Source organism: Melospiza georgiana, chromosome 21, assembly GCF_028018845.1.
Source record: "Melospiza georgiana isolate bMelGeo1 chromosome 21, bMelGeo1.pri, whole genome shotgun sequence".
Lineage (NCBI taxonomy): Eukaryota > Metazoa > Chordata > Aves > Passeriformes > Passerellidae > Melospiza > Melospiza georgiana.
Window position 1 is genome coordinate 11,784,030 of NC_080450.1, and position 27,119 is coordinate 11,811,148.

At 49.4% G+C, this 27,119-nt stretch overlaps 1 protein-coding gene across 1 annotated transcript; it reads right to left on the reverse strand.

The window, feature by feature from the left end:
- Nucleotides 1-548: 548 nt before the first annotated feature.
- On the reverse strand, nt 549-26,872 carry LOC131092300 (heparan sulfate glucosamine 3-O-sulfotransferase 3B1-like). The gene is made up of 2 exons (XM_058038949.1): nt 26,430-26,872; nt 549-1,202 (listed from the first exon to the last, which is right to left on the reverse strand). The coding sequence occupies exons 1-2, from the start codon at nt 26,870-26,872 to the stop codon at nt 584-586; spliced, it is 1,062 nt and encodes a 353-aa protein (XP_057894932.1). The 3' UTR covers nt 549-583.
- Between the last annotated feature and the right edge of the window lie 247 nt (nt 26,873-27,119).

Here is a 27,119-nt window from a genome sequence, read left to right on the forward strand (position 1 = left end):
GGAGCCCTTGGCTTGGGGTTCCCAGGCTTACAGCCACTGGGAAAACATGCTGCGGCTCAGCAGAGGTATGTGGGGTGCAGGGATGCCCAGCCTTCCTCCCACCCACCCCAGAGAAACACCCCCTGGGCCATGGAACTAGCCAGAAAAATGTGGGATGAGGGAGCACAACAGCAGAGCAGAGACTGGGACACTGGAATAGGGAAAGCAACCATTTATAAAGGCCAGATACCCGTAACAAAAATAAACTTGTGCTTTCCCTCCCTCCCTCCTTTTGATTTTTAAATACAAATTTTGTTTAGGAAAAGTGGAAGCACTGTCTGTTACAAACCAAACCAAAGAGAAAGAAGAAGGGCAAAAAACCAAGGAAAGGAGAGACATTAGAATTAAACACCGTGGAATGTTAAACAGGTTACAGGCTACCGTTCTAGCCAGTGCGGTTAGGCAGCTTAGTGAATTAATTGCTTAGGAATTAAAAATAAATTATTATAAAATAGATTTCTGTACATTTTACATACATATATATCTCTTTATATAAGCAAACCCTGCTGGGCAAGTAATAACAGGGGACTTTCCCATGCCAGGCTCAGTCCCAGCCGAAGTCCTGCCCTGTCATCTGGTAGAACTTCATGTTGAAGGGCCTGTAGAAGTCCCTCAGCCTCTGCACCACCTCCTGGTCAATGTCAGGGTGGGTCCTGCCCTTGGTCTTGCCCAGGCAGTGGGGTTTGCTGCTGCCCTCCGCCTTCTTCAGGCACGGGAAGCCCTTGGTTTTGTTGAAGTAGAAGTGTTTGTCCGTGATGATCCTCTTGAGGCCCAGAAAGTCCTGGACCCTGCCCAGCTCCCCCGCGGGGTCCCTGATGAGCCTCTCCCCGCTGACAAAGAGGATCTGCCCGATGGGGAAGTGCAGCAGCCAGTTCTCCAGGTGCTTGGCGTAGATGCCGATCTGGATGGCGCTCCACGAGGTGTCTATGAGGCCTGTAGTCCTGTTTTTGAAGGTCAGGCTCTCAAAGGTGGGGATGTCAGGCTTCTTGGAGAGGGTCTGGGTATAGTCCGAGATGGCTCTGGTGACGGGGTCGCGCACCACCACGATCAGCTTGGTGCCCTTGCTCATGGAGGAGATGCGGGCTGGCGCCTCCTTGGTCACAAAGTAGCTGGGGGTCTTCTCCATGGTGATCTGCCCCTCCAGTGTCCTGGGCATCAGCTCCCTGCCAGCAAAACACACAGATGTGGGTCAGAAGGGCAAGGAAGAGGAACAAAAATATCCATATGCATTTACAGGTATGTTCACACATAGATACACAAGAATTCTTCTCCCTAGAATGCCTTCACAGGCCATTTGGATCAGACAGACAAATCCATTTCCCATTGATTTAGGGATTAAGGAAGGATTATTATTAAAGGCCACTGTATTAGAAATCCAGTTGAGTAATCCCCCAGTTATTCATGAGTGGATTAGCTGAACTACATTCTGTGCTTGGACCATGGCTGAATGTACCACACCAGCTCTAGACTGGTCAGGATGGGTCCTGAGCTGCACCTGAGGCGGCTGTTTTGGCTCATGACTACACCACTGAGACCTCAGCCCCAATCCAGAGCTCATTTCCCCGTGGGAATGAGAGGATGGTACAGCAGAATAGCAGGAGATCACTAGAGTATGTTCAACTAATTTTTCCTCAGCATTCCAAATGCAAAACTTTTCCCAATTCAGGCAAGAGTGTGCAATTTTTCTCTGGCTTGCCATCAGCAGGACTTCACTCACAGGTGTCCTCTTTTATCCAGTTTCTCCCCCTGCTTTACTATTCCCTATCACTTGTTTCCTCACATGAGCAAGAAAGGGCATCAAGAGCTGCCTGTGGCATCTTCAGCACATCCCAGTCCAAGAGACAATGAGGACAGCCCCACCCCAGCACTGCCCCAGGGGCTACAGCAGGTCAGGATATGGGGTACAGCTGTGGAGAACACCACCTCAGCACATGGGCAGGACATACCTCCACAAAGGACTTTTAAAACTTAAAGCTTCCAGCAATTCCACCTTATTCCCTGACTATTCCTAATTAACCACATGGGGAAAGAGTAGGGAGCTTGCAGAATTGATGGAAGTGGCATGAAGAAGGAAGAGTAATTTTTTCCTATTATTCACTAGGCAAGCTAAAATATTTTAGACCATTTGCCAGTTCTTTCCCTTTATAGCCCTAATGGACTCATTTGCTCTCAATTGAGAGACAGTTGAAAAGAAAAGGCAAAAGGGGAGTCAAGTACAAAATTAAAGTTATAAAACTTCATTAAGTTTTCAAAGCATCCACCCAGCACAGAGAAATAAGCAGCCAGCATGTGATCTACAAGCCTGAAGCTGTGCTTCCCTCAGCCATAGGACACCACACAGAGGCTGCTCCCACAGCCATCTCCTCCCTGACTGCTTTCATGCTTCCACAGCAAAGATCACCAGGGCTCTTGCAATTAAAACAGCCACTGATAATTTGTGCTAAAGCCAATGGTTGCCCTTATTAAGAACGCAAGGGAAGAAAGCTGACCAGTCTGTTCTGAGGGCAAATAACAGGGGATCCAGGAATGAGAGGTCTGTTTGCATCCAAAATCATCCCATGTCTATGAAATTTGGTCAGTAGCTGTTTATGCAACCATTGGTGAGCTCACACTGTACCTGGTATTTTACTTCACCAGCCTCTGGCAATGCTTTGTGCAATGTGTTTACTGGCAAGGGGCACCCAGGGGCTGTGCCCCCATCCTCCCTGTGAGCTGTGCCCACAGGCTGCCCATAAAGCCCCTTCTCCACAGCGCCAATGTGGGAGACAATCCCTGTGCCAGACCTGCATGGCACTCAGGTAGGAGTGGCAATAGACGAGGTGGACAGTGGAGGAAGGGGATATCAGCTTGTTGAACCTCCAGTCATGGCCAGAGGTGGTGGCAACCCTGAAGGCTGGGATTTCAAGTCCACACAAGTGGAGTTTCACATGCAGATAAAAATCATGCTGGTCTACCAGATACCTAGGATGTGAGAGCTTCTGGAAGGCAGGAGCTAGTATGTGTGCCAAAACCAGCAACCAGAATAAAACTCTGACTAATCCTTCGCCTTTCTGGCCAACTCTGCAACCCCATAATGCTGTCACAGAATAGGGCCAGTCAATAACACTCAGAGCAACTCTTAAATTTGTCGTGGGCTGAGGTAGATTTCAACATTTGCTCATTAAGTGGTGTCCCCTTTTACGGCCACATTAAACCCAAGTTCTACATCCTGCACTGGCCACCAACTGCTTTTCAGCTTGATTTAAGAGGTTGTTTTCCACCCATGAAGTCCTTAATGGCCTGGGACCTGCCTAGAGAGGAGAAAGATTCCCAAAACATTCTCAGGTCGCCCATGTTCCACTGAGGCCCTTCAGCTTTAGGTCAGGTTCATTGGATTGCTGGTTGTATGGGGCCCTGCATTTTGGGACTGATTTCTCCTCCAGGACTACTACAGCCAGTATTTATCAGTCTCATGGGAATGATGCAAGGTTTATTTTTCCCCTCCTTGCACAAGAAAGGCATTGGGCAGGGCTGTGAAACAGGAGGAAATTGCTGGGGATGGAGTGCCAAGTCAGTTGATTCAGTTGGGAAACACAGGTTCTTAATTAGCATTTCAGCAAATACAGAGGAGCTCACCATAAGTGGAAGAAAGCAGGGAGTTACTCTTTACCTAAGAGGCATCCATTGGCCTGGCATCAGCCCTTTGCAGAGCAGTTCATCCCCTGGGCCCACACTGCACTTGTGGCTGAAAGTATTCAGTTCTGGACAAGCCTAAACCTCCCAGATTGTTATTTTTGGAGAGGACTTAAATTCCTGGCAATTTAAGAACATTTTGCTGGTGACCCATCACAGCAAGCAAAGCAGAACAAGGCACATTGACACACCTACTGCCCTCAGGTTGGCCAACACGGGCTGAGGTGAGCAGAGGTAGAAGCAAAACCTTCATCCCACGTACAAGGCCTGGATCCACCAGAAACAGCCCTTGGGCCCCTGCTCTCCCTTCATTGTACCACATGGGTGCCAGGCACAGTCCGAAACTGAGACCCTCAAGATTGTCTCAGACTCTGCTTTGTTTATAAAGTGGCTGCATGAAAGAAAGACAGCTGCAAGAGAAGCCAAATATTGTGGCCCATAGAGGTCGTTTGAACCTCTGACAACATCACATCCAGGAAAGCAAAGTTTTACTGCATGGGCATGTCAGTTGTGGGAGCTTTCCCATGGTTTCCATAATCTCCCACAGAGGCACCATCCATCATCCTGGCAGCCAGAGACAGCAGAGCCTCAGGGACAGAAGGAACTGGTATGTTGGCTGGTCTGAACTCATAGTGGTGGAAAGAAGAAGAATAATTTATTCCCATTCAAGCCACAGCTGGAGAAGGGCAACTTGGCCCAGCAGAGCACTGCAGCTCCAACACAACACACTGGACATACACTTTGCTGGGAGGAGGACCAGATCCAGAGCTGAGCATATCTGCTCCTGGGGCTCCAAGACAGCAAGGGCCATGCTAAACTACAGCTGCTGCTTTGGGAGGGGAAAGAGGAGCTGTGATGGTGAGGAGCCACGATGGCCTGGTGGGATGCAGCCCCTTGGGAGAAAGGAGTGGGGTCCAGCAGAAACCTGCTTTCAGCTCAGGTGGACCCAGATCACCCCAGGCAGCTTGTGACCACTGTGGAGTTTCTGTTTCCATGGAGGATTCTCAGGCACCATGGAGACATGGGCAGCTCCTGCCAGCACTGCCTGACACAAGGTGAGAAAGGCAGAGGTGCAGCTACCACTGCTGTCCATACAGGAGAGCAAAGGGAGATGAGAGAGGGAACCAGGCTGTGGGAAACAGAGAGCTCAGCTGAGCCCCAGGGCTGGATAGAGACACCACTGAGGGCCATAGTGGAAACTGTAGTAGAAAATACAGCATGAAAACCTTGGCAAGCCATCCCTCCTGTCTTGTTATCCTCCTGCCTTCTGGCAACCTGGAGTTCAAAGACCTCTGGAGACAGCATCTGCATCCAAATCATCCTATTTCATAGTGACTATGAACTGTCTAATCCTTTCAAACCCACAAATACTTCTGGCCTTGAGAATATCCCACAGCAGATAGTCCCAGCACCAAATCACTGCCTCTACCTGTCATTTGAACTCCATCCCCACTTCCCTGCTTGGGAAGGGACGAGGCACCTGCTTATTGAGCATGGAAGAAGGAAACGAGGATGAAGAGCACCAGCAGACTCCCAGCATCCTTGATTCCCCACCCAGCCCAGCCAGAAAGCACTGCTGACTGGGGCAGAGCCGCCACAGCTGGGTCCCAGCAAGGGGAGGAAGCTGCTGCGTGAGCACAGCTATGAATTTTGCACAGGCAAAGAGCAAGCCTCTAACCCTGAGCTATTAACATGTCAAGAGGGACAGAGGAAAAGCTTTTCCTTTAATGAACATTTCCTCGGTGAAGCCTGCACCCTTCGTAGGCGAAGTGATAGGCTTAGTCTAAAGATGGATTGGCCTACTTTACCTATTAACCACTTAAACTAATGTAATAAAGGCTCTCTTCATTCAAACAGCCCTAATCCCCAGCCCCACGCAGCTCTGAAGCCTGGAATAAGAAGGGATACTAAGATGAACTCAGCCAGGCTGTTGCTTGGAAAGGCACTGAGCAGGGCATTTTGTGGGGGGGGGGGGTTTAGGCGCAAACTTTTCCAATGTGAAAATCAGACCCAGAGTGAGATAAATTTACAAAGTGGGGATGACAGGTGGCCACATGGTAATCCAATCCTGAAGCCTAATGCCCTTTGTGGCAGCTTTTGTCCGCACAGAGGGGCTCCAGGCTAATCTGCTGCTGCTTCTCAAGGAGGAACATGCCAGGGGTTGAGAGGACCCCCACAACCTGTTGCTGCCTTATTTGCCACAGGTAGGACAGACCAGTGCAGGGCAGAGCACAGCTGTGGTGTCTGGTTTTATCCCTGGGGATGTCTGCTGGCCCCCCGTGCACCTCCTGCCACGGCCAGCCCCTGCTGGGATAAATCCTCTGCTGTGGCGGAGCCCAGGGCAGGCCCAACCCGGGCTGACCCAGCACCGCCTGCCCTAGGCCCAACCCAGGCTGCCCAGCCAAGGCCCAGCTCACTCAGGTGTGCTGCTGCCCAGCAGGAGCTCCAGAGCTGAGCCACGGGCTTGCCTTTCTGAGGAAGGTTTCATGCTGGGTAGATTCCTATCCAGCCCCTGGAGCCACCCAGCACCACTCTGGGAGATGCTCCCCCTGCTCCAACAAATTCAAGTAATGAGTCCCACAGGTAAGTCTTAAAACCGGGTTGTCCTGTGATGCAGCTGCAGCAATGGCACTTCCAGTCTCCAGCCTCTCTGCTCCACACCACCACACTTCCTCAATGCTCTGTGCTTCCTCAGTTTCCCTCGGCAAAGGGGATAAAACTCTCCTGGGGGAGATGGAGTGCACTCACAAGCAGTCCCCACAGCAGCTCTGCCAGCAAATACAGCAAGAACCACTTTAGCACAGAATTTCTAGACTTTCCCCCCACAGCTGTTCCCTAGAAGCAAGGAAAACTGGGAAACCTCAGGAAAAGCAAGTCCAATTATTCAGGACATCAGCCACATTTATGCCAAATTCATGTCTGTAACCCACAAACTTTGCTTTGCAGCCCAACACTGCACACACAGAGCATCTGACCTGTCTCTGACCAGTTTCTGCCCCATTCCTCACTGATGTTTCAAGAAGGCAAAAAGTGATTCCTTTTCAGAAAACCCAATTTTGACAATCTGATTTTTTTCATGGGAAAGTGCCCCCCAAACCCTCCCAAGAAACTGCATAAATTAGATTGAAAAGTTATGGTGAGAAGGTGAATAGAAATACAAAAGGTAAACAACAAAGTTCTTCTCCCATCCTAGGGGAAAACAGATTTTTTTAGCCTGCAGAGTAATGACAGAGGGTTTGAAAATCCAAGATGACACCAAGCTAAAGTACAGCCAGTAACAGAACAACCCAGAACATGGGACAACTTAACGCACATGATGAATTTAAGATTTTTTCTGCATTTTTAATTTACAGGTTCAAAAGCAAACAGGCCCAGCAGTGGTCTGTTCAGTCTTGGAACATCTCTGAGGAACCAAGTGCAGAAGATGAGGGAGATTAAAGCTGCATCCCCTCAGAAGCTGATTCTTTCCAGCATGCTGCATCTCCCTCTGCCTTATCCCCACCCCAGGGGCAGTTCGGTACCCTGTTCCCATCTCAGCATGGGCCTGTTCAGCTTTGCTCGGGTCAGGATCCCACCAAAGCCAAAGGGCTCATTTCACACTGCAGTCTATCTGTCCATCTGTCATCTTAAGCGAAACATTTTTAAGGAGGGCTTTACTGCAACAGCCAATTCTCACTCTAGTTCCTGCTGCTTCTCTGCCTTTTCTCTCCTCCCCATATCAATAAAAAAATTTAGGCAGAGCGAGTTAATTCTAATATCTTGGAAAAGACCTGTAGACACTCAGGGAAGGATGGGGCGGTACCTCCATTGGTGGTAGCTTTGCCTTACAGCTCATCCCCTCTGCCAAGGTGATACCCAGTAGCTCCCAGCTTGCAAGGCAGCATGTTGCTGTCAGAAAGCAGGAAAAATGTACAGTGCTGGCAAGAGCAGCCAGGGGCTGGATCAAAACCACACAGCTGTAGCACATACTGGCACCTGACCACGAGCAAGAGCTCAGATGCTCATCAATCAAAACCCCAAAGCATCACCAGCTCAGCTCCTGAGGCCACCACACTGGTCCCCTCCCGACCCTGTCAGGCCCCTTTGCCTCCATGGCTGATCACAAAACTGTTGGATGCCAGCAATGCTCCTTAAAAGCAAGGACCTAACCAGCTCTGGGAAAGAATGTTAAAGTAAGATAAAGAAAACAAATAATAAAATAAAATTTAAAAAAATAAAAAATAAAAAATAAAATAGCTTTAATTGCATCACAAACCCTGCCACCAGCACACTGGTCAACTGGCTTCAAAATTACCTGCTTGGCTTTGACTCTGCTTTCTGGTGACAGCAATGGGAAAGGGCAATGAGGGAGATGGAGGAAGAGGAAGAAGTAGAGAGAGAAGCAGTAGCAAATTCCTCTTTGGGGGTGTGAGGGCTTGCTGCTTTATTATTTGATACATCATCTTACAAAAAATTTTCCCTGGCTTCAGCTGCTGTTGCACCACAGACCTGTACAGTAGCAGGCAGTCTCTCCCTTTTTTATGACCAGTGGTAAGAGCAACATGTGTGCCTTTGTCTCAAGCAGGAGTCTGTTGTTTGAGTTGGCAAATTATACAACAATAAAAGGGAACGGCTGGGAACCAGCCTCGGCCTTTTTGAAATGGATGTAACCCTATCCAGCTCCGTCGAACACTCACCACGATGATTACACAAACCAGATGATGGGAATTAATGAACTTTGGGGGTGAGGAAGGAGTAGGTGAAGAAGGAGGGAAAGGAGGAAAAAATACGTTGGCCTGAAATTAATGTTTTTCTCACTCTCCTTGCTCCCTGTCCCCAGATCTGCTAGGTACCCTTCACTTTTTGGGGAATTTTGGGGATTAAAGAAGGGAGAGGACAGTAACTGTGTGTGAAGAGCACCCATGATGAAGGTGCTCTGGGACTTCAATGGGACTAAATAGCTGGTGGCCATGGGTGGCATCACTATGTGCCCCACAGCAACAGGCTCTGGTGTGGCTGAGGAGCCTGATCTAAGCTTCTTTGATGCTGATGAAAAGCTCCATCAGAGGTCTGGGGAGTGGGGAGGTGCAGGGCAGTGGCAGATGGTCCTCTCGTCCCCACTGCACGTGGCACAGCCAGGACACACCAAAGGGCCCTGGCAAATCAAAGCAAGAAGTGTCCCAAGGTGGGGGCAACACACCACAGCAAATATCATGGCTTAGGATATTTTTGGGGTTTAGGTTTGTTTGGGTTTTTTTCCTAAATAAAAGACTTTATTCACCTCTTCAAAAGTCACTGCCTCCAATCAGACCTAGGAGCCACCACAGAGGCTTGACCCTCTCTATGCTGGGACATGAGGAGCTAACCCAGCCGCAGAGCTGAACAGACAGTTTGCAGCAGCATCTGAGCACCAACCTGGACAAAGCAGGGCCTGATCCATGGAGGGTTTGTGCCTCTGGGAACAGTGATGGGTACAACAAGCTCCACCAGCCTCTGCTGCAAAGGCAGCCTCCCACCCTGTGCCAGACAAAACGCAGCTCTCACCCACATGCCTCCCCTACTGCATGAGATGAAATGGGTTAATTAGGAGCAGTCTCACAACCAAGATATGACATGCCATCCCTTGCAGGACTGCTGTCTTCTATATCAAAGTGCCACATATGGTGTACCATATAGCTGCAACCTACAGAGCAGGAATAACTTAGATCAGCAGAAACACCTGCTGGGAGTCTTGTCTGCATGGAGCAGGCTTGTGCTTTCACCTGGAAGCACAACAGAGAAGCCCAGGTTGCACCAGGACTCCTGGGCCATTGATGGGTGATGTCACCATGGCTCCTGGGACATGCCTGCTCCTTGGCAAAGGCTGCAAGGGCACGAAGGTGGCCTTGGAGGTGGCTGATTGGAGCAATCTCCCTTCCTACCTGAGCTCAGGCTCCAGGCAGGGCAGCCTCTGGGAGGGAGGGTTCAAGGAGCCGAGACCACCCTGGAAAGCGGAGAGAAGGGCACCCTCCTTGCAGACACTAACATGAACGTGCCCACAGGGCACCCTCCTTGCAGACACTAACATGAACGTGCCCACAGGGTGCAGTCCTCTCCTTGTGGCCCTCTCTCCTGTGGCCTGGGGATCTCCAGCCCTAGCCAGAGGAGGGAAAGGGCAGAGCAGGAATGGGGCAAGCAGCATGCTGTCCCCTACTGTTTTCTCAGCCTCCATCCAAATTCAGCTCCAGAGGCTTTCTTTTGCTTGATGCACTTCGTCCACCTAACAATCCTCAGCTGATCTCTCTTCCAACCCCTTGTCTAGGTGGTTGCCTCATTCCTGTAAGTGTTCAAGGCCACGTTGGATGGGGCCCTGAGAAATCTGGTCTAGTGGGTAGTATCCCTCCAGGGGAATGACATGAGGGGATATTCAAGGTCCCTTCCAACCCAGGACATTCTATGATTTCTCCTGAACCTCTGCATGCACAGCCTGTCCAAGGCAAAGCTCCTTGCTTTGCCCATTTTCACCAGGCCCTGCCCTCACACCATAGCCCCAGTCCTTGCACCATCTCACCAGTCCACCCCTCCCTCCATCTCCAGCCTAGCTGCACGTGTGGCAAGCACCATACCTTCCCCAAGGAATCTCTCTGCCAGGCTGAGGATGCCCAGGCTACCTGGTCATTCCTCCAATAGAAACTCCTCCAGCTCTGCAGAACAAACTCAGAATGTTGCCACTGCCACTGGGTAGGTCATGCACCAACTGAACACAGGCTGCAGGGATGTGGATTAGGAAGAGCTAAATTTCCAATTATTTTTTTTTACTCTTGCCCAAATAACAGCGTGAGATGTTACAACTGCTAAGCAAGAACTTTCCCTCCTCCTTTGCTGGAGCCAGACAAGATATTCATCAATGTCCCCAGTTCATTACACAGGCCCTCCTCTTCTCTTTATGTAAACACGGAAGCCTCTTTCTACTCCCCACCATACTTAAAAGCTCTGAACTTCCACTAAATAATTATCTTCACCGGGGGGAGAGGAGCAGCACTTTACATATCAAAGGGCTGCTTTGGAGGGATTTACAATAATTTAAGATGAAATGGTAAATATTCTATTCACTCCAGTCCATCTCCAGTAATAATTATAATCCTATTAGCAAGGTCCCAAGAAAGTGATTTCATTATCATCTAGCGAGCATCTATGTGGATTTCTTGGAGGGGTGGGATGGGGGAGGCCATAGGCAAATAAAGAAGGAAAAGCAACAAAAGACGCAATTGCCAGCATCTCCCTCCCCCCAGCAGGATTTGGGCTCCATTGTCCCGATGCTTCAATAGTGCTTTGCTCTGAAAATAAGAGCTTTTGAGCGCGGTAAGGGGGTGGGGCTGAAATGAGCATCTTATCCCTTGGGGTCACCGCCGCTCCCCTTTCATGGCCGAGGGTCCCCCTGGTGCCGCTCCAGGCCACAAAGAGCTCCCGGTGCTGTTCCGGCAGCCCCGGGCAGGCGGCAGTGCCACCATTAAAAGCTAATTGCTGTTCATGGGTGAGTTCCTTAGAATATTGCCCGGCATCACCGGGCTGTGCTGCCACCGGTCAAGCCATGTGAGATAACTCTAATCTGTCTCCATTTCCCTCAAAAAAGGACAAAAAGACTGGTTTTGTTTAAAAGCAGAGCAGGGAGAGGGAAGTTCTGTGAAACCCATGATTTAAGGGGGAAAAATCCCCTGAACTCAGCAGGAAATATGACTGAGCTAACTGACAAACTGGGACTAAAGCCCCTTTATCAGCAGATCTCAGCACCAACTGCCTACACCAAACGGTGTGCTTTATTGCTGCTCCATGTCAGCTCTTCATACACCCCGTTGGAGTGTTTAACTGGAATGTTTCCCTGCAGGAGTGCCTCAGTTGCGCCGGTGTAATCCTCTTCCCTCTCTTCAGGCACCTGGAGGGCCCCAGTGTGAGTCCCCAGCCCTGCCCCAGGAGCAGCAGCTCAGCTCTGCTCACTCTGGGAAATCAGAAACTGCTCCAGAGCTGCACCACTTGCAGGCTTGAAACGAGCCAAGATCACTGTCACAGTGTGCGAGAGTTTGTTGCAAAGCTGTAGAAACATTTTTCTCAATAAATTAAACAGACAACAGCCTGAAAGGGAGGAAAGAGGAAGAATTTTAGGCATCCAGAGAGATTTCAGTGCTTACAACTCATTCTTGGTAAAAAATAAATTCTCTGGACTGCCTCTTCCTCTTACTCTTTTGCAACCAGAAAGACCAGCAACTTCTCCTCCCTCCAGAATTTATAGCCTAGAGTTAACATAATGTGTACTAACCTCCTACTATGTAAAGATTTGATAGATCCACTTACAGACTCATTGCAAGACAAAGTTCTGCTCTTGAAGAGTGCTAGTCAAACACATCCTTGCACCAGAGACATGAATTCTTGAACTCAGCTTTACTTTAGTAGCACCAATCCTGCCCTCATGAGAAGCTGAAACCAGCGTCTGGACTGGGTAAGCACCTGCAAGCACAGAATGTCCTTGTCCAGAGAAAAGCCAGCAAAGTAAGAGAGTCAGGGTCTGGAGTTATTGGCTTAATTGTGGAGACAAAAAAGACAAAAACCCCACAGATCTTGCAAGGCGTTTGCTCGCTCAGAGTAGGCCTGTGCAAAGGAAGCAAAGGAAGCCTGTCTTGGAAGAGGCTTAAAAGCAGATGAAGAAATCATAAGGGTGGGATATCCAAAACACATCCATGGCACCCAGGTGACAGGAAGGTCTCCTGCAGCAGAGGATGTGGGACTAAGACAGTCCACATGAACACAGAGACTCTGATCTCCGGGGTTTGGCTTCAACTCCATCAGGAGAGTAACTGGGCTGTCCCCACAAGTCCCAGCCAAAGCCTACACCTCGCTGCCAGCTTTCTTGCCCCACAGCAGCCACTCAGACATGTACAAGAGGCACCAATGCCCACTGCTCACACCACAGCTTCTTCCCTCTCACCCCTTCCCTGCCACCAAGGCTCAGGCATAAATCTCCGGTGCGGCAGGAGCACCAGCCAGTACTGGTGGAACATTCAACCATCGAGTCCACAGCCCCAAACAGCTCCCACACCCACCAATTTGCTCTCTTAATTGTAGCAACAGCACTAATCCTCTCAAAGACTTAAACCACTCGGAGCACTGCTCCTTACAGGTCTTCAAGATATTCTCCTAGGTCTTGGGAAAATAATTTCTTTAAGGGAGCAATATAATCAGGTTAAGCCCCAGAGATGTGAGGATCTGGGATTTGGGGGAGGCAGAAGTGGCTACTGAGACACACAGAGCTGGCACTGCAGAAAGAGTACAGCCTATTGGCATTCTGCTGCTATCCCAGGAGCACCAGGTGTTTCAGGAATTAGATGCCCAAACCAAGTGGCGCCAGAACTCATACAAGGGTCGAACCACCAACCGCTGCACATGGACCAGAACATCCTCCTGGCTCATTCCACCTGTGACACCAGAGCACCCTGAGGCTCCTGCCCCTGGCTAGGACACGTGCAGGTATTCCCAATCCAGGCGGCCCCCAGGAGGTTATCCCACCAGCCTCATCCCTGCAGCACCTCCTGTTCCAGGCCCTGTTCCAGGGACTCCTTTTGCTGCATGCTGGAGGTGGGGAGCCCAGCGAGCAGGGTACACCTGGATGTGGACCCAGAGAGCACATCTGGTGCAGGGGAGATGGTCACACCTCCTACCCCCCAGTCATCTGTACAGCAGCAACACACCACACTACTTCTGTAGCCGTGCTGCAATAGGGAACTTACCCAGTTTCCCAGAAAAGGAGCTGGCTCAACAGAAACAGCTTCTGGTTTGGGCCATTCTAGGGTGCAGGTCCATGTCAGTTACATGGATATAGATTTGTGTGGCACACACTCATAAATCAACTTTCTGGTTAAGTAACCCTGTAGTGACCATGGCAGCAGCCTCTCTCCAGCCACCAAAAGGCAACTGAATGTGAGTGGCCAACCCTGGTCCACCCCTGCTGACACTGAGAAACACCTAACAAATTTCTACCCAGGAGAGCACTACAAGGAGATGAACTTCCCAGGCTTTGCCTCTCCTCTGGGGCACTGCCAAGCCACCACATTTCACCTGCTCCAACTCTGCTAGAAAGAGGGAAAAAAACCTCAACCCACACAGCAAAGAGCCAACTCCAAAAGGAAATACAAGTCAACAGCCACTCCAGCAAGATACAGGTAAGACCATGTTCCCCTAATGCAATGTTCATAAATCACAGCCCTGCTGAGAGGTCTTTTGTATTTTCCCCAACACAGAAACAAATGCCTTAATCTGTGTGCCTGCACGGGCAGGTAATGAGTTACACTGATAATGTTGCCTTTTGTAAAACACCTGCACGAGTGGCCCAGAATTTGCACAGGGAGGACTTTGTTTGCCACCTTGACACACATCTCTCCTAATTAAGCCCAGCCTTCCTGCTCTGGGTCTTTACAGACATGATTAGAGAAAAAAGCCTCCTGATAGACTCTGGAGACCTGAGTGATACCCCAGCTCTCACCCTTGGGATCATAACTCATGCTGGGGAAGTATCCCCCGTGATTTGTCTAACCTTGCAGTAAGACAAGCCAAAGTCAGGCTTGAAACACTGTGCTGAGTTAGAATCCCAAAAAGGGACTGGGGGCAGCTCTGCTCCTGCTCCTCTTCCTCACCATGGACATAACAAAGCAGGGAGGGGGAGCAGGGACACTTTGTTCACCCAGCAGCACTCTTCTCTGTGCACTGACATGCTCTGGAACAACTTCCATATCACATCTGAACCAGAGACCACTAGCCCTTCCACAGCATGTAGGAAGGGATCTCACAGGGTGGCCAGGGCCAGACCAGGCTTGAAACAAATCTTGAGACACATTTACATCTACAGTTTTATGAAAAAGCCATGCAAAATCTCCAGGAATTCACTTTCTGCACCAAAAGGGATCCAACAGGCATCCAGCACCACCTGAATAGCAAAGACCTTCAAAACAACAGCACAGAAAACAGTCAGCTTTTCATTTTCATTATGAAGAAAGAAAGTTATGGTTTTTCCTGCCCTTTCTGATCATCTACATATGTTCACAGGCCAAGTAATGCCAACGAGGTTCTGTCAACCCTCAGCTGCACGACTCCACCTGCCTCTTCAGCAACACCCAAACCAGCCTTGGAACTGTGCAGCACTGAGGCTTCTCCTCAGCTGTGGGACAGGGAAGGGGGTGCCCCTCTGACCATCAGAGCACCTTTCCCATGGCCAGTAACAGCAGGGAAGAACAAATCCATCAGAGGAAAACCAGGAGGGTGCTCAACCAACCAAGCACGTCCTGTACTCACCAGCTGCTCACTACCCTTAGCATCTCATTGAGTGGGTCAAGAATTTAAAATTGGTTTAGACTTTATTCTCAGCTGAAACACCTAATTAACTTCTGGAAGTCTCATGCTTCCTTCTCAGAAGGGAGGGGTGGCACCAACCCCAACCATCACTAATCTGGGCACTGGCCAGGTCAGTGTGACCCTCATTGGGATGAGCTAAGTTTGCCACCCACTGGAACAAAAGGCCTGGCAAATTAATACACCGGTGATCCTCTCAGTACTGATCCCTAAATGCATTTTAGCACAAATGGGATTGTCACCTCAACTCATTTGTTAATGGATTTGTGATTCGCTCTCATAAAGGAGTAGTGCTGAAAATCAAGGATCTCTCTGTGGCAAACAGACCAGGGCAGTGAGACATCTGTCCAAAATAAGATTTATTCCACCAACATCTCTAGTCAGGCCAGGATGAACCTCCTGACTCTCCCCTCCCTTTGACATCTTACATCAAGAATCCAAGAGAGAAAATACAATTAATTTCCAGGACTAAAATCCAGCATGCCCATTGAGGCAATCAGGCTGCAGGTTTGTGGTGCCACCAGATCCCTGCGTCCCCAATGACACTGCAAGACTCAGGGTAAAACAGAAGGAACCAAACCAGCCTTGGGAAGGAGAGAAATTCCCAGTGAAGGAGGGAGACAGGTGCCAATTAGGGAACATGAAGGAGCAGGTCTGTCTGCAGACTGCCTTTCTGCCCAGTCATTACCTGGGATCTTGGCGTGGTCATAAACAGTCAATGACACCCAGCCAAGAGCTCTTTAAAGAGCAGGCTCAGCTGGTGGAGATGCTCTGCTGCAAGTACAACAGATGCAAAGCACTGCTTCTCATTAAAAAGGTATTCACATAATTAGAGACTTCACATGGCCATACCAATGATTTGGTCTAGTCCAGAGCACTCGGGCACTATTCAAGAGGGCCTGCTTGCCATTTCTGATGGCTTGGGTTGTCCTTGTGTGTAACCCTGCCATCTCCTCACACCTCATGCACTGCCATGGCAGGTCCATGGCTATGGTGACAACCAGGAAGGACTTCACGAGTAAAACTACACGTGCCAAAGCCCTCAAGCAACCTCCAGCATCCCACTCTGCTTTCATTCAGAGCCAATTTCCTTCCAGAGCCAGCCATGGGGCTGAATTATCCACAGGTCCTTCAAGCCCTTGTACATAAAGAGCACCGTGGACCAGTCTGCCAAGGCCTTAGAGCACAACCCAAGTGAAATGACTTTTCCCTGAACACTGAGGACTCTGAATGACAGCTATTATTATTCAGATGAAACCAAGTGTCAGATTAACAAATCAATGGGCATAAGAGATATAAAATGGGTGACTATTGAAGCTTTTCAAATACCCAAACATATGGATGAAGCAAATGTGAATTGTAATTGACTCACCCACACCTTTGATCTCTACACCCTTAGGTTCTTAAAGAGACAGCACAACCCCCTCTGACCCGGCTGAACTGCTCTGGGATTCCATTGTGAGCCTCACAAAGTCCTTTCTCTCTGCCTCCATCTCCAGGATGTAGATGCAGCCTGGTGCTTGAAAAGTGAGAGGAGTGAGCTCTGCCTTGGAGAGCCGGGGAGCTGGAGATGAACTATACTACCAAAACACAGCCTCTCACGTGGAGCCCACCACCCCGAGCATCTCCTCCACCAGTCCTCACCCTGGTGGTGGCCCTCAGTCACCTAGATGTGCATCAGGAAATGTCCTAGGAAGCAGCAGAAGAGGGTCCAGAGCAAACATGGGCAGCGACAATGCTCATTGCCCCACTCCTGGAGCCAGACGTGGCGTCTCATTGGTGTTCAAGGATTTCCCTGTGCAAAACCAAGGGCCAGACTTTGCTGATGGGTTCAGGGCATGTACATGCCCCTGCTGTAAAACCTGGGCTGGTCTGGAAGAGCTGGAAGCTGCTCTGCCCTTCTCCAACTACCTTAACAGCACATAATCACTAATGTTTGATTAAGAAGTCTGATTTTTAATTTTCACTAAGATGTTTCTGCAGATACATTGAAAATAACAAAGAGCTTAAACAAATGTTATCCCTAAATTTTTACATTTGGAGTTTGGAGAGAGCTTCAACCAGTTTTATATCAATATGTGAGAAAATTAATAAAAGAGCATTACCAATTTTGATACCATACAAGCCTCAGCTCCCCAGGAGTCACAAGACAAGCAATTGTTTGGGTTTAGCTTCAAGCCTCATTACAAACTTAAGTTTTCATAGCTCTTCCAGGAAACCTAGCCCCTCTTATTCTTCCCCTCCATTCTGCAAATGCCACACAAATATGCCTTCGGGGAGGTTTTGAACCCCACACTGTAGCTTCCCCATGTTCCCCATGTTGGGAACAAGCTGTCGAGCTTAGCTCTTTCTATACTGAGTCCCAAAGCAAGAGGAGCTTTGGAACGCCTGTTACTGAAGGCAAATGCCAGCAGCTATTCCCAGCTCGGGGCTCTTCCCCATCAGGCACTGCCACTGAGTGAAGGGATTCACTCTGGGAAGGCAGAGATTGGCGTGTGCCCTGTCCCCCGGCACCAGCAGTGGGCTTGATGGGGGAGCTGGGTGGGGCAGAGCAGGCATTGCTCTGCCCCCATTTCTGGGCTCTGACCCAGCTGTGCAGCTGCTTAACCCAACTGGTGAGCGCTGCTGGAACAGCCGAGCCTGCGACAACTGCAGGGCTCACCCGCAGAGGAGCCCCGCGAGAGGAAGACTGTGGGGAGGAAGGCGGAGAAGAGGAAACCCACGGGCCCTTAAGCTACTTTAGGACCACATGAGCTTTCTGTTTATATATAGCCCAATTAATTATTACACTGCATTGAGCAGTTTGACCTTGGAATCGTCTCCAGGGGGAGGCAGCAGGGGCAGTGCAGCCGGGGCAGCTGGCCAAGGCTCCGGGCTGTGCTGGTGGCTCCTCTGCAATTACCGGGGCACACAGCAGCTCCCGGCCCCTCTGGGCTTGCAGCAAACCCAGGCTGAAACCCTAACCAGCTATTCCACTTCTGCTTTGGCAAGGCTGATATCTCCTCTCAAGGGTTCCTTCCCTGCTCAACACCCTGTATTAGCTATTCCCTCTGCTTTTCCAAATGCCATGCAGACAGCCCAAGGCTCATTAGTTACCAGACCAGCTCAAGAGGAAAATTAAAAGGGGAGGAAAAAAAGGTGTTACAAGCTTTGTGTTAAGTTGCAGCAAGTCAGTGCACTGCAGGGAAAGGGAAAATGGGCTTTGCTAAGCATGCCCTCAACAAGGGGCAATGCCCAGGCTGCCTGGCTTTATGTAGCTCACTTTGGTTGGTCCAGCCATAATAAAGTCAGAGCAGGAGCCCAGGGATGCTCAGAGTCACCCAGACATCTACCACTGCCCTACTGGTCACAGGTGAGACCTTCATGAGCTTTCTCCATTCCAACCCACTTGTGGAAGATGGAACCCCCTAGCACTTGGGACACTGGCTCTGATCCAGCACAATTCACTGAACGTGGCACCAGAGGTGTGTGCAGGGGTTCAGAGCAGAGGCACAGCACCTCAGTGGCAGGCAGCACCTTTGTTCCCACACACAGAGACACGGGGCACAGCACAGTCACGGGGTCCCTCTGCAATTCATGTTTAGCAACTGCATTCATGGCCCTGTGTACAAACAGCTGAGGACCGTGCACAGCCACTCCGGGACCGAAGGGCTGGGACACACCTCCTGTTTACTCCAACACCTCCTGATTTCCTTCCAAGCCTAATACATCTTCAGAAAAACAAATGGAAGGCATGCCAAAGCTGCAGGCCTTGCCAGTTTTTTTTTTTTTTTTTAAATATTTCATAGCTCAGTGAAGAAGCAAAGCACTTTATTAGGAAGACGCTGGGGTTTCATCCTCCCCCTAGTGACAGGAGGATCCATGCTCTGAGCCTGCTCAGCCTCTGGACCCCATTCCAAATCAAAAATACTACTGGAGCATAACCCCAGCACAATTGTCCTTTCACTAAATGAGCACTTTTCCAAGGATTTCCTACACCTCCCTGTGCCATTCACCCACACTTGAAGTTTAAGTTTTCAAGTTTCAAGACTTTCAAGCTTTAACGCAAGTTTGCATTTGATAATCAAAAGAGGCTGAAACCTTGGGGCTTTAATATAAAGCTTGTCAAGATGCTTTATTGAGGTTCACAATTGTAACAGATTTTGGTTTCTGTGGGGTCATTTTCTGCACAGAGACATGGATACACCCGAAGGGTTTGGTCTTGGAGCCCATCCCTAGGCAGAGTTCTGGACTGCATTGGACAGAGTCATGTTTGGGAACGTGGTTCAGTCTCTGTCACCACATGCTGCTGAAGACTCGTCTCCTCATCAGAGTCAACTTCCCACGTGAAAAAGTGTATTTTTACAGGGAATTAGTGTAGCAGAATACAGTCATAGTACTGTTGGACCATATTTGTGGCAATGCAGGATTTGGCCTTGTGTTCACTTTTAGGAAAAATCTGTCAAATGCACACATCCATAATATTGTACATTGGCATATAAAATGAAAGTGTGTGCACAATAATTCTCCCTCTCTTGTGGAAGAGCTGCCTGCTGCATTGACAGGAATGCAAAGTCTGTGTCAGTTCCAGGGAAAGGTTACAACTGCTCACTTTTATTGCAAACCAGCCACTTTGGTGTATTCGTAGAAATCCCTTGTACCAGCAGAGAAGACTGGCCAAATTACAGCTCTGACCTATGGAATTTTATCAGCACAACACTCACAATAAGACCAGGACAAGGGAGGATGACACCCACCAGCATAGGGATAGCAAAGACAGGCTGCCTGTGTGACACCTTACAAGCCACATCGAGGGCAGGGCAGAGCCAGCTGCTCTGCATCCCAGACAGGCTGCAAATTAAACTCTGGGTCAGACCTGCTGCCAAACAGAGCCATGACTCCCTTGGTGCCAGGGCTAGGTCACACCATCCCTCTAGAGAGATGTTCTTCCTCCCTCCCTCCCTTTTCTGTATGGAGAGAAGAAAACAAAACTGCTGCAGAAGCAGGCTGGTTCCAGGGCGTTTCCAAGGAGGTTAACGCAGATGTAAAGCATTGAGCAGAACCTGGAATTATTTTTCTCTAAATAAAGTTTCTCTAGCCACCACGTGGCAGGACACTGCCATGCTCACATATCTTGACAGAAAGATTTTAAAAATGGAATTATTCATTTACCAGAAATCAGTGTGAGATCTGCCAGCAGCACCTGCCTACCTATTTTTCTCTAACATTCCCACCAATATCACCTAAAGTCCCAAACACCAAAGTTTCTGGTCTTGTCCAAATTATTCCTGAGGCCACAGGGCCAGGAAGAAAGGTTAGGCAGCCAAGCAAGCCAGCTCCCAAAAGCCCCTCCTCATCTCTGGACCTTCCCAGTACAGGGGCACCACATGCTAAATCATCATCACTGAGTTAATTTTCTCCTCCTTCATGGCTATTCCTAGGAGCAAAACCACCACAGGGGATACTCAAAGCCAGCATGGCACCAGGAGAGATTGTCCCCACTGGATCACTGTTATGAATGGACTCAGGTACCCCGCACATCCCAGCCAAGCAGACCCTGCTCTCCCTAGGTGGAGACAGAGGGACTGTGCTCTTCCATTTCTTCCCCTCATCTGACCCATGGCACAATGTGATGCCCTTTCCCACTTGTCTCTGCACTCCTTCTCACCACCTTCAGACTGGGAGCAACTCCTTGAAGGCAAAGTTACACCACCACAAATGCCTGTCCTGAATTCACCCCTCCTTTCCTCTGAGCCTGCTGATAATCAATATGTTTTGTCACAGGACCCCTTGTTTCCATTAAGAAATCTAAGATAAGGTCCATTGCGTCCATTGCCTTCTGGCTGCTGCTGGGCTGAGTACCTTTAAAAAGTACATGGTATTTCTGGAAAGCTAATTAAGCATACAGCAAGCTGCTGAAAGACCTGGAATTGCAATGGTTAGGGCAAGCCCCAGTACAGTCATCAGCAGCAAGTCAGGACCCAGCACAGCACTTAGTCATTTCCCACAAACCAAGGAAGAAGCCTCTCCAGCCTGTCCTCATGCACCACATGGTGACAACAGGTAGTAGCTGATAGCCCTTGACCCACTAATTACACCACTGAGACAACATGCCCCACTATTTGTTGTTCTTTGAACCCATATGTTACCCATCCCACATGGCCCTGGCCCATTCATTATCACCTGAACCCATCGGTCACCCATGGCCACACCACCAGGAGACGTGAATCCTGTGCTGAATAGTCACTAAATTAAACTTCTTCCTAATTAAATAGCCCCTAACCCAAGCTCAAGTGAACAGAGCAGCAGCAAGAGAGGCCTGAATTCAAAACGTTCTTATCATTAGCAGATTGGAAATCCGGCTCCAAAGAACAGTAGTTCGGGTAGAGTTTCTATAGCCGCTGCATGCAGGCCTTGCTGGATGCTTTTAAAACCAAAGACTTGCCTGGAAGTGCCTTGAGCTATCCAACGCTCGGGGTGTGTTACAGACACCTGCCATGGCCCAGTTGAAAAGAAAAAAGTAATAAATCCCAAACTCTGAGCTGAGCCCGTGGGTTTTCATTCCCATCATTTTCATGCCAAGGAGCACAATGCTCCCGGCAGGCCACGGGTCCTGCGCTAACACGATTAGCCAGGCAGATCCACCATCCGCATCCGTCACCCCCAATGCTTGGTCAACTTTGAAAAGTTCAGCAGCTCAACAGGTGAGGCCATGAAACCCGATCACAACAGACAATGTCATCCCCCCAGCGTCGTGCTGGGAAGAACTTGTCACGTGCGTCATATCGGGCAACATGCTTGAAACAGAGCAGTGCACTGAAACCCCAGCAACACGAATAATCTTTGCCATCTGTTTGAACAACTCAACCCTCCTCAGATCTAAAGGAATGATCCCATGCAAACACAAGGGCCTTGCTGACTGACTATAGCAGTCCAGCCCTTCTTTTGGGGGCCATTTTCTTCCCAGTGTTATGCGGCAGCTCAGGACACATCGTGGGGAGCCGCTGCAGTGGCCAAGGGGGCACTGAACTCCATGCACATTCGGAGGGGCCACTAAAAGTCCCTGCTTGCTTAAGCACAACACAATGCAAGGTAAATAGTTGAGTTTTAATTTTTTTTTCACATCAAGAAAATGAAATCTCAATACCAAAATTGTTTGGCAAAACCTTCCCAGAGAACACAACTGTCCTTTAGGAGATGCTTGTTCTGACCCAGCACAACTCACAGGAATGCAGTGGAGGAACCAGTCTTTGCTCAGATGCAGTCATTTGCACCCAAAGCCCAGGTGGGACTATCAGGACTGTTCCCAAACTTCCTGGGGCCAATAAACCGTGTGACACTCAGTGGAAACCAACCACGGTTCTGTCTGTGCTGCTGGGTCCATGCATCACTGGGAAGGCAATTAAGCAGCAGGTATTAAACCTTCATTAAAGCAGAGATTATAGACCATGACCAAATACAGGGGCAAAATCCTGCCTTGCTCAAGATTTGGTTCATCAGGGCTTTCACCCCAAACTTTTAACCTTATTCTTTGCTCACAGCCTGGCCAATTGCAAGCACCAGCTTGTACCCCCACACATTCCTTGGGGGAAAAATAAAAGCAGGCTCATGGGAAAAAATATAAATAAGGAAGTTTCTCACAATTCAGGAATTGCTTTCAAGCAGCACCTTGCACCCTAAAGTCCAAACAATTTCAGAGTCTAAGAAATGCATATTTGAAACAGTTTATCACACACCACAAGACCACAGGGCCTGATCCTGCTGATCCAAATCGCCCAGTAGCAGCTAGGACAATGAATTAAGGCAACCTAGGAGTAGTGGGAAGAGAAAGCACCAGCATTTTAAGAATTTTCCATAACAGAAAAGAAGAAAAAAGGACAAGAGGTGTCCCTGGTGCCCCGCTAGAAGCAGAGGAGCGCAGCCTCGTCCTGCTATCGCAGTTAGCCGGCACAGCCGCGGCAGAGGTTCCTAGCAGAGAGCTACCGACTTGAAATATAAATCAGTGATGCTGAGTAGGGCTGACAACACCCAGCCCAAGGCAGGAGGGACTGGGCATTACAGCCCACGGGGCTGAAAATAATAACAAAAAAAGAAAAAAACCAAAACATGTAACACTAATGACAATCATTTTTTCTTACAATAATTAGAGGACAACAGGCTTTCAAGTCCATAGAACACTTCAAAATGCATCATTGTTGAATCAAATGAAGAAAATCATAAAAGAAATTCAACAACTGATTTTCTAGGGTTGGAAAAAACACTTCCACCAAGCTCTACTGTAAATCCCAAAGAAAGCAACGACATCCCTGAGGCTGCTCAGCCAGACACATGCACGCAGGCTGTGGAGCTGAACTCCCTACTGCCACAAAGAGGGAACTTCTCTACTATCCAAAAATTCAAGGCACTTCATAAAATTAGTTTGAAATAGTGGCTGGATCCCATTTCTCCCCTGTCACAATACATATTTTCACTAGAAGCAGTTAACACGCTGTTATTTATTATGGGGGGGGGGAGGAAACCTTGCAATGTGCATACAGAAGTTATTTCCACCAATTTTTAGTTATCTCACTATTGAAAAAAAACATTTAATTTGTCCTGTTTCCCCCCTGCTTTTCAGGAACGATACTCAGCACCACTTGATGGTGTTCTGCATTCCAGACTATGGAAACAAACCAACGGATTTCATTTCACCATTTCACTTGACAGAAAATGGAGCAAGGAACAAGTTTGTGTTTTCTCTTTCTAAAGTTATTTTCAATAGATGAAAACTTCAGGCAGAAACAAGTAGTTAAACAGGATTAATCACAATCACCTCCAAAAATAAGAATTCATCAAGCCAAACAAGTAAATCTCATGCCCCTCCGTCTTGAAAATCTGAAAAATATTTTGGATGGCAGGAACAACTTAAACAAACAAAAACTCCTAACAAACATAAACAGATTTAGTCAATTAGCTAAAATACACTTCAAATGAGACATGGGTCAAAATTCTATCTTAATCTTTTCAAAGTCAGGCAATTGGATTTGCACTACACTCTGAGTGCTGAGGACACAGTAATTCCCCCAGTTCCAAAGTTGAGTAGATTTGAGCAAAAGCATCTGAAAAATAAAGACAAGGCTTGCCCAGCTCACTGCACCATGCTGACACCACACACCTTCTACAGCATCTTTAATCCAACTGTATTGAAACACTAACAAGAAGATACAAGCACATCTCCTTATTGATACTAAGATAATAAATAAAAGCCTCATTAGGTCTGGGAGAAATAAACGTGTTCTTGAGGAGGGCTGGGAAGCCAAGATTCACTGAAGTCAGCAAGAGCTTGGAGTTACTACTCTATAGGATCTGACTTCTAATGACTAAATTTATAGGAACAAACTTCTGTATCTAATTCTAATTAAGTTAGAAATAATGCACAATATAAAACAACTTGTCTGCTGGTTTTCATCCTCTCCCAAGTATTTTGCATTAATTAGCTCCCCCCCAGTTGACCCAGGCCCCAGTACCACAGACAGCCAGACACACTCCCATCTTCGGGGTAAATCACACACAACTGATTTCAAGACTTCCAGCATCTCTTGCTGCTTGAGAGCATCACCATTCAGACCTCAACATTTGTCAGATCTCAGCTAAAACAGCCCTTTTGCAAAGATACTAATGAAAAACCACAGTATATTTGCAGGGATAGGGCCCACGCTGCTTAAAATTCAGCAGCTGATAAGGTGAAGCTTTAAGAACTTAAACACAATACCTGTTCTCCAAATTTAAAAATAATGTATGTCCTTTAAATATTGGCTTTCACCCACTACATCTGGGATAACAGATGAACTCAATCATAAAGATTATTCTCTCCTTCTCCCCTTCCACCTCCTACTTGTAAAAGATTAATCAACCATTTTATGGTCTAATTTAGGTGCCTAATTAAAAACAGAGTTCAACACATACAACACCATTTTGCTGATAAATCCTGACAGGTTTTCTGCTCTGTTATATGCAAGTTCTCCTTCAAAATGGGAGATTTTTAAACTCAGCTGAATTTACAAAGGTTTCATTTGGGCTCCTGTGGGACGACACGCTACAGCCTCCACCGAGATGACAGAATTTCCTAAAACGAAACGGCTTTCAAATACTTCCTCCTCATCAGATCTTATCCTTCACTCATTTCACTAACTGCTGGGAGACGGCAACATTAAAAAAAAAGAGACATAAACGTAAGCGGACTTGTCGGGTGGGAGTTTCAAGACTACAAAGAGGTTACAATTCGGAACTTCACAGCTCCCATTTAGCTTCAAAGTTTCCATCTCGGCTTCTTTAGCATTCCTGTAAACACTCAGTAGAAAGACGTATTCAAAACACCCCGATAAAGAAACTTCAGTAGGAAAAGGGTGAGAAAGGCACCGAAACGGGGTCGCCCCTCGTTCGGTGTCCGCGCTTCTCCGCCGAGCCCACCCGCACACAGACACCCCGGCCCGGGCTGCTCCTCGCAAAACCACTTACAATTACATCCATCCTTACAGGCTGCAAGCCACAGATTTATAATTTTCTCCCAGTGCAAAGGGTTCATCCCGTTCCCGACGCGCCCGGTACCCGCTGCACCCCACGCCGCTCCCGCAGGGCAGCGCCGGGCTGGCGATCGCGACCTCGGGCGATCTATCAGCTCCACAGATGATTTCGGGGAAGGAGAAAGTGAACGGAGACTGAATGCAGGCAGCGAGTGAGGAAGCTTTACCTGGAACGTGGAGCTGCCGCCTGCCAGTCCCAGGCAGCGCTCCCGGAACGGGTCAAACCCCCTCCAAACCTGCAAAAAAATTCCCAAATGACTAAACCCTCCCCACCTCGCCTCCCCGACACAAAAAATGGAAAAAGAGAAAATGGGTCAAGCCCCACCGCAATGGGTACAAAAAGAAACCCCAAAAAACAAAAAAAACCCGAACCCAAAAGGGTCAGAAACCCCGCAAACACGCGGTGGCTGAGCGCACCGCCCGCCAGCCCGCGCAGACCCGGGAGACACACCAGTCATCCCTCAGCAACACCCTGAGCTGGAGGAAAAGTACGCTCCAGCAAAAGACCGGGTAGTACAGCGGAATAAGAGTGTTTAAAAATATTAAATTAATATGTAACCTTTATAAAAAAATTAAATAGGGTTTGGCTCGCGGAAAACCTGCAGACGCTCCGCCGCCGCCCGGGCTAACGGGGACCGCAAGTTGCGCTCTGGGTTTATTATATTTGTAGGGGTTGATTTTCGGGGGAAAGCATTCGGCGGAGCATTTACTCTTCGCCTCGGGCGCTCTCCAACCTGCTCCGGAGCCCGGGGCGGCCGCATCCCCGCACCGGGGCGGCGAGCGCAGGACGGCGGGGACCCTGCTCAGCCCCGGCCCGGCCCGTACCTGTACCAGGCGAGTCCCCGCTCGTAGTTGCGGTCGAAGAAGTGCGGCTCGGCACCGACGGCGCGCACGTCGGGGTGCACCCGCAGGAACTCCAGCAGCGCCCGCGTCCCGCCCTTCTTCACGCCGATGATGATGGCCTGCGGCAGCCGCTTGGTACCGGAGCCGTTGAAGAAGCTGGAGATGGGGCTGCCGGCGTCGGGCGCTGCCCGCTGCTCCTCCAGGCTGCTCTCCTCGCCCGGCTCTCCCGGCAGCAGCGGGGGCAGCGGCGGGGCGGCGCGGGGCGGCGCGGGTGACCCGCGGGTCGTCAGCCCGGCGCAGGAGCCGGCGCACGAGTAGAACATGTAGAGCCAGAGGAAGAGCATGATGAAGAGCAGCAGCAGCCTCCGCCTCAGCGGCGGCAACGCGACGTGGGCATCGAGGCAGCGGTTCAAGCGCTGCCCCATGTGCCCGCGGGCGCAGCGGGATGCATGGCTGGAGCCCGCCCGGCTCGGCTCGGCTCTGCCCGGCGCCTCATGGGCACCCGCGGAGGCTCAGCACGGCCCCATCGCCGCCGCCCGGCCCGCTCCGCTCCGCGCCCGCCGCCGGCAGCGCAGGCAGAGCGGCGGGGGCGGGGCGCGGGCCCGGGGGACGGGCGGCGCCCTCGGCCAATCACAGCCGCGGCTTCTCGCATAATGAGGAGGGGCGGGGCGA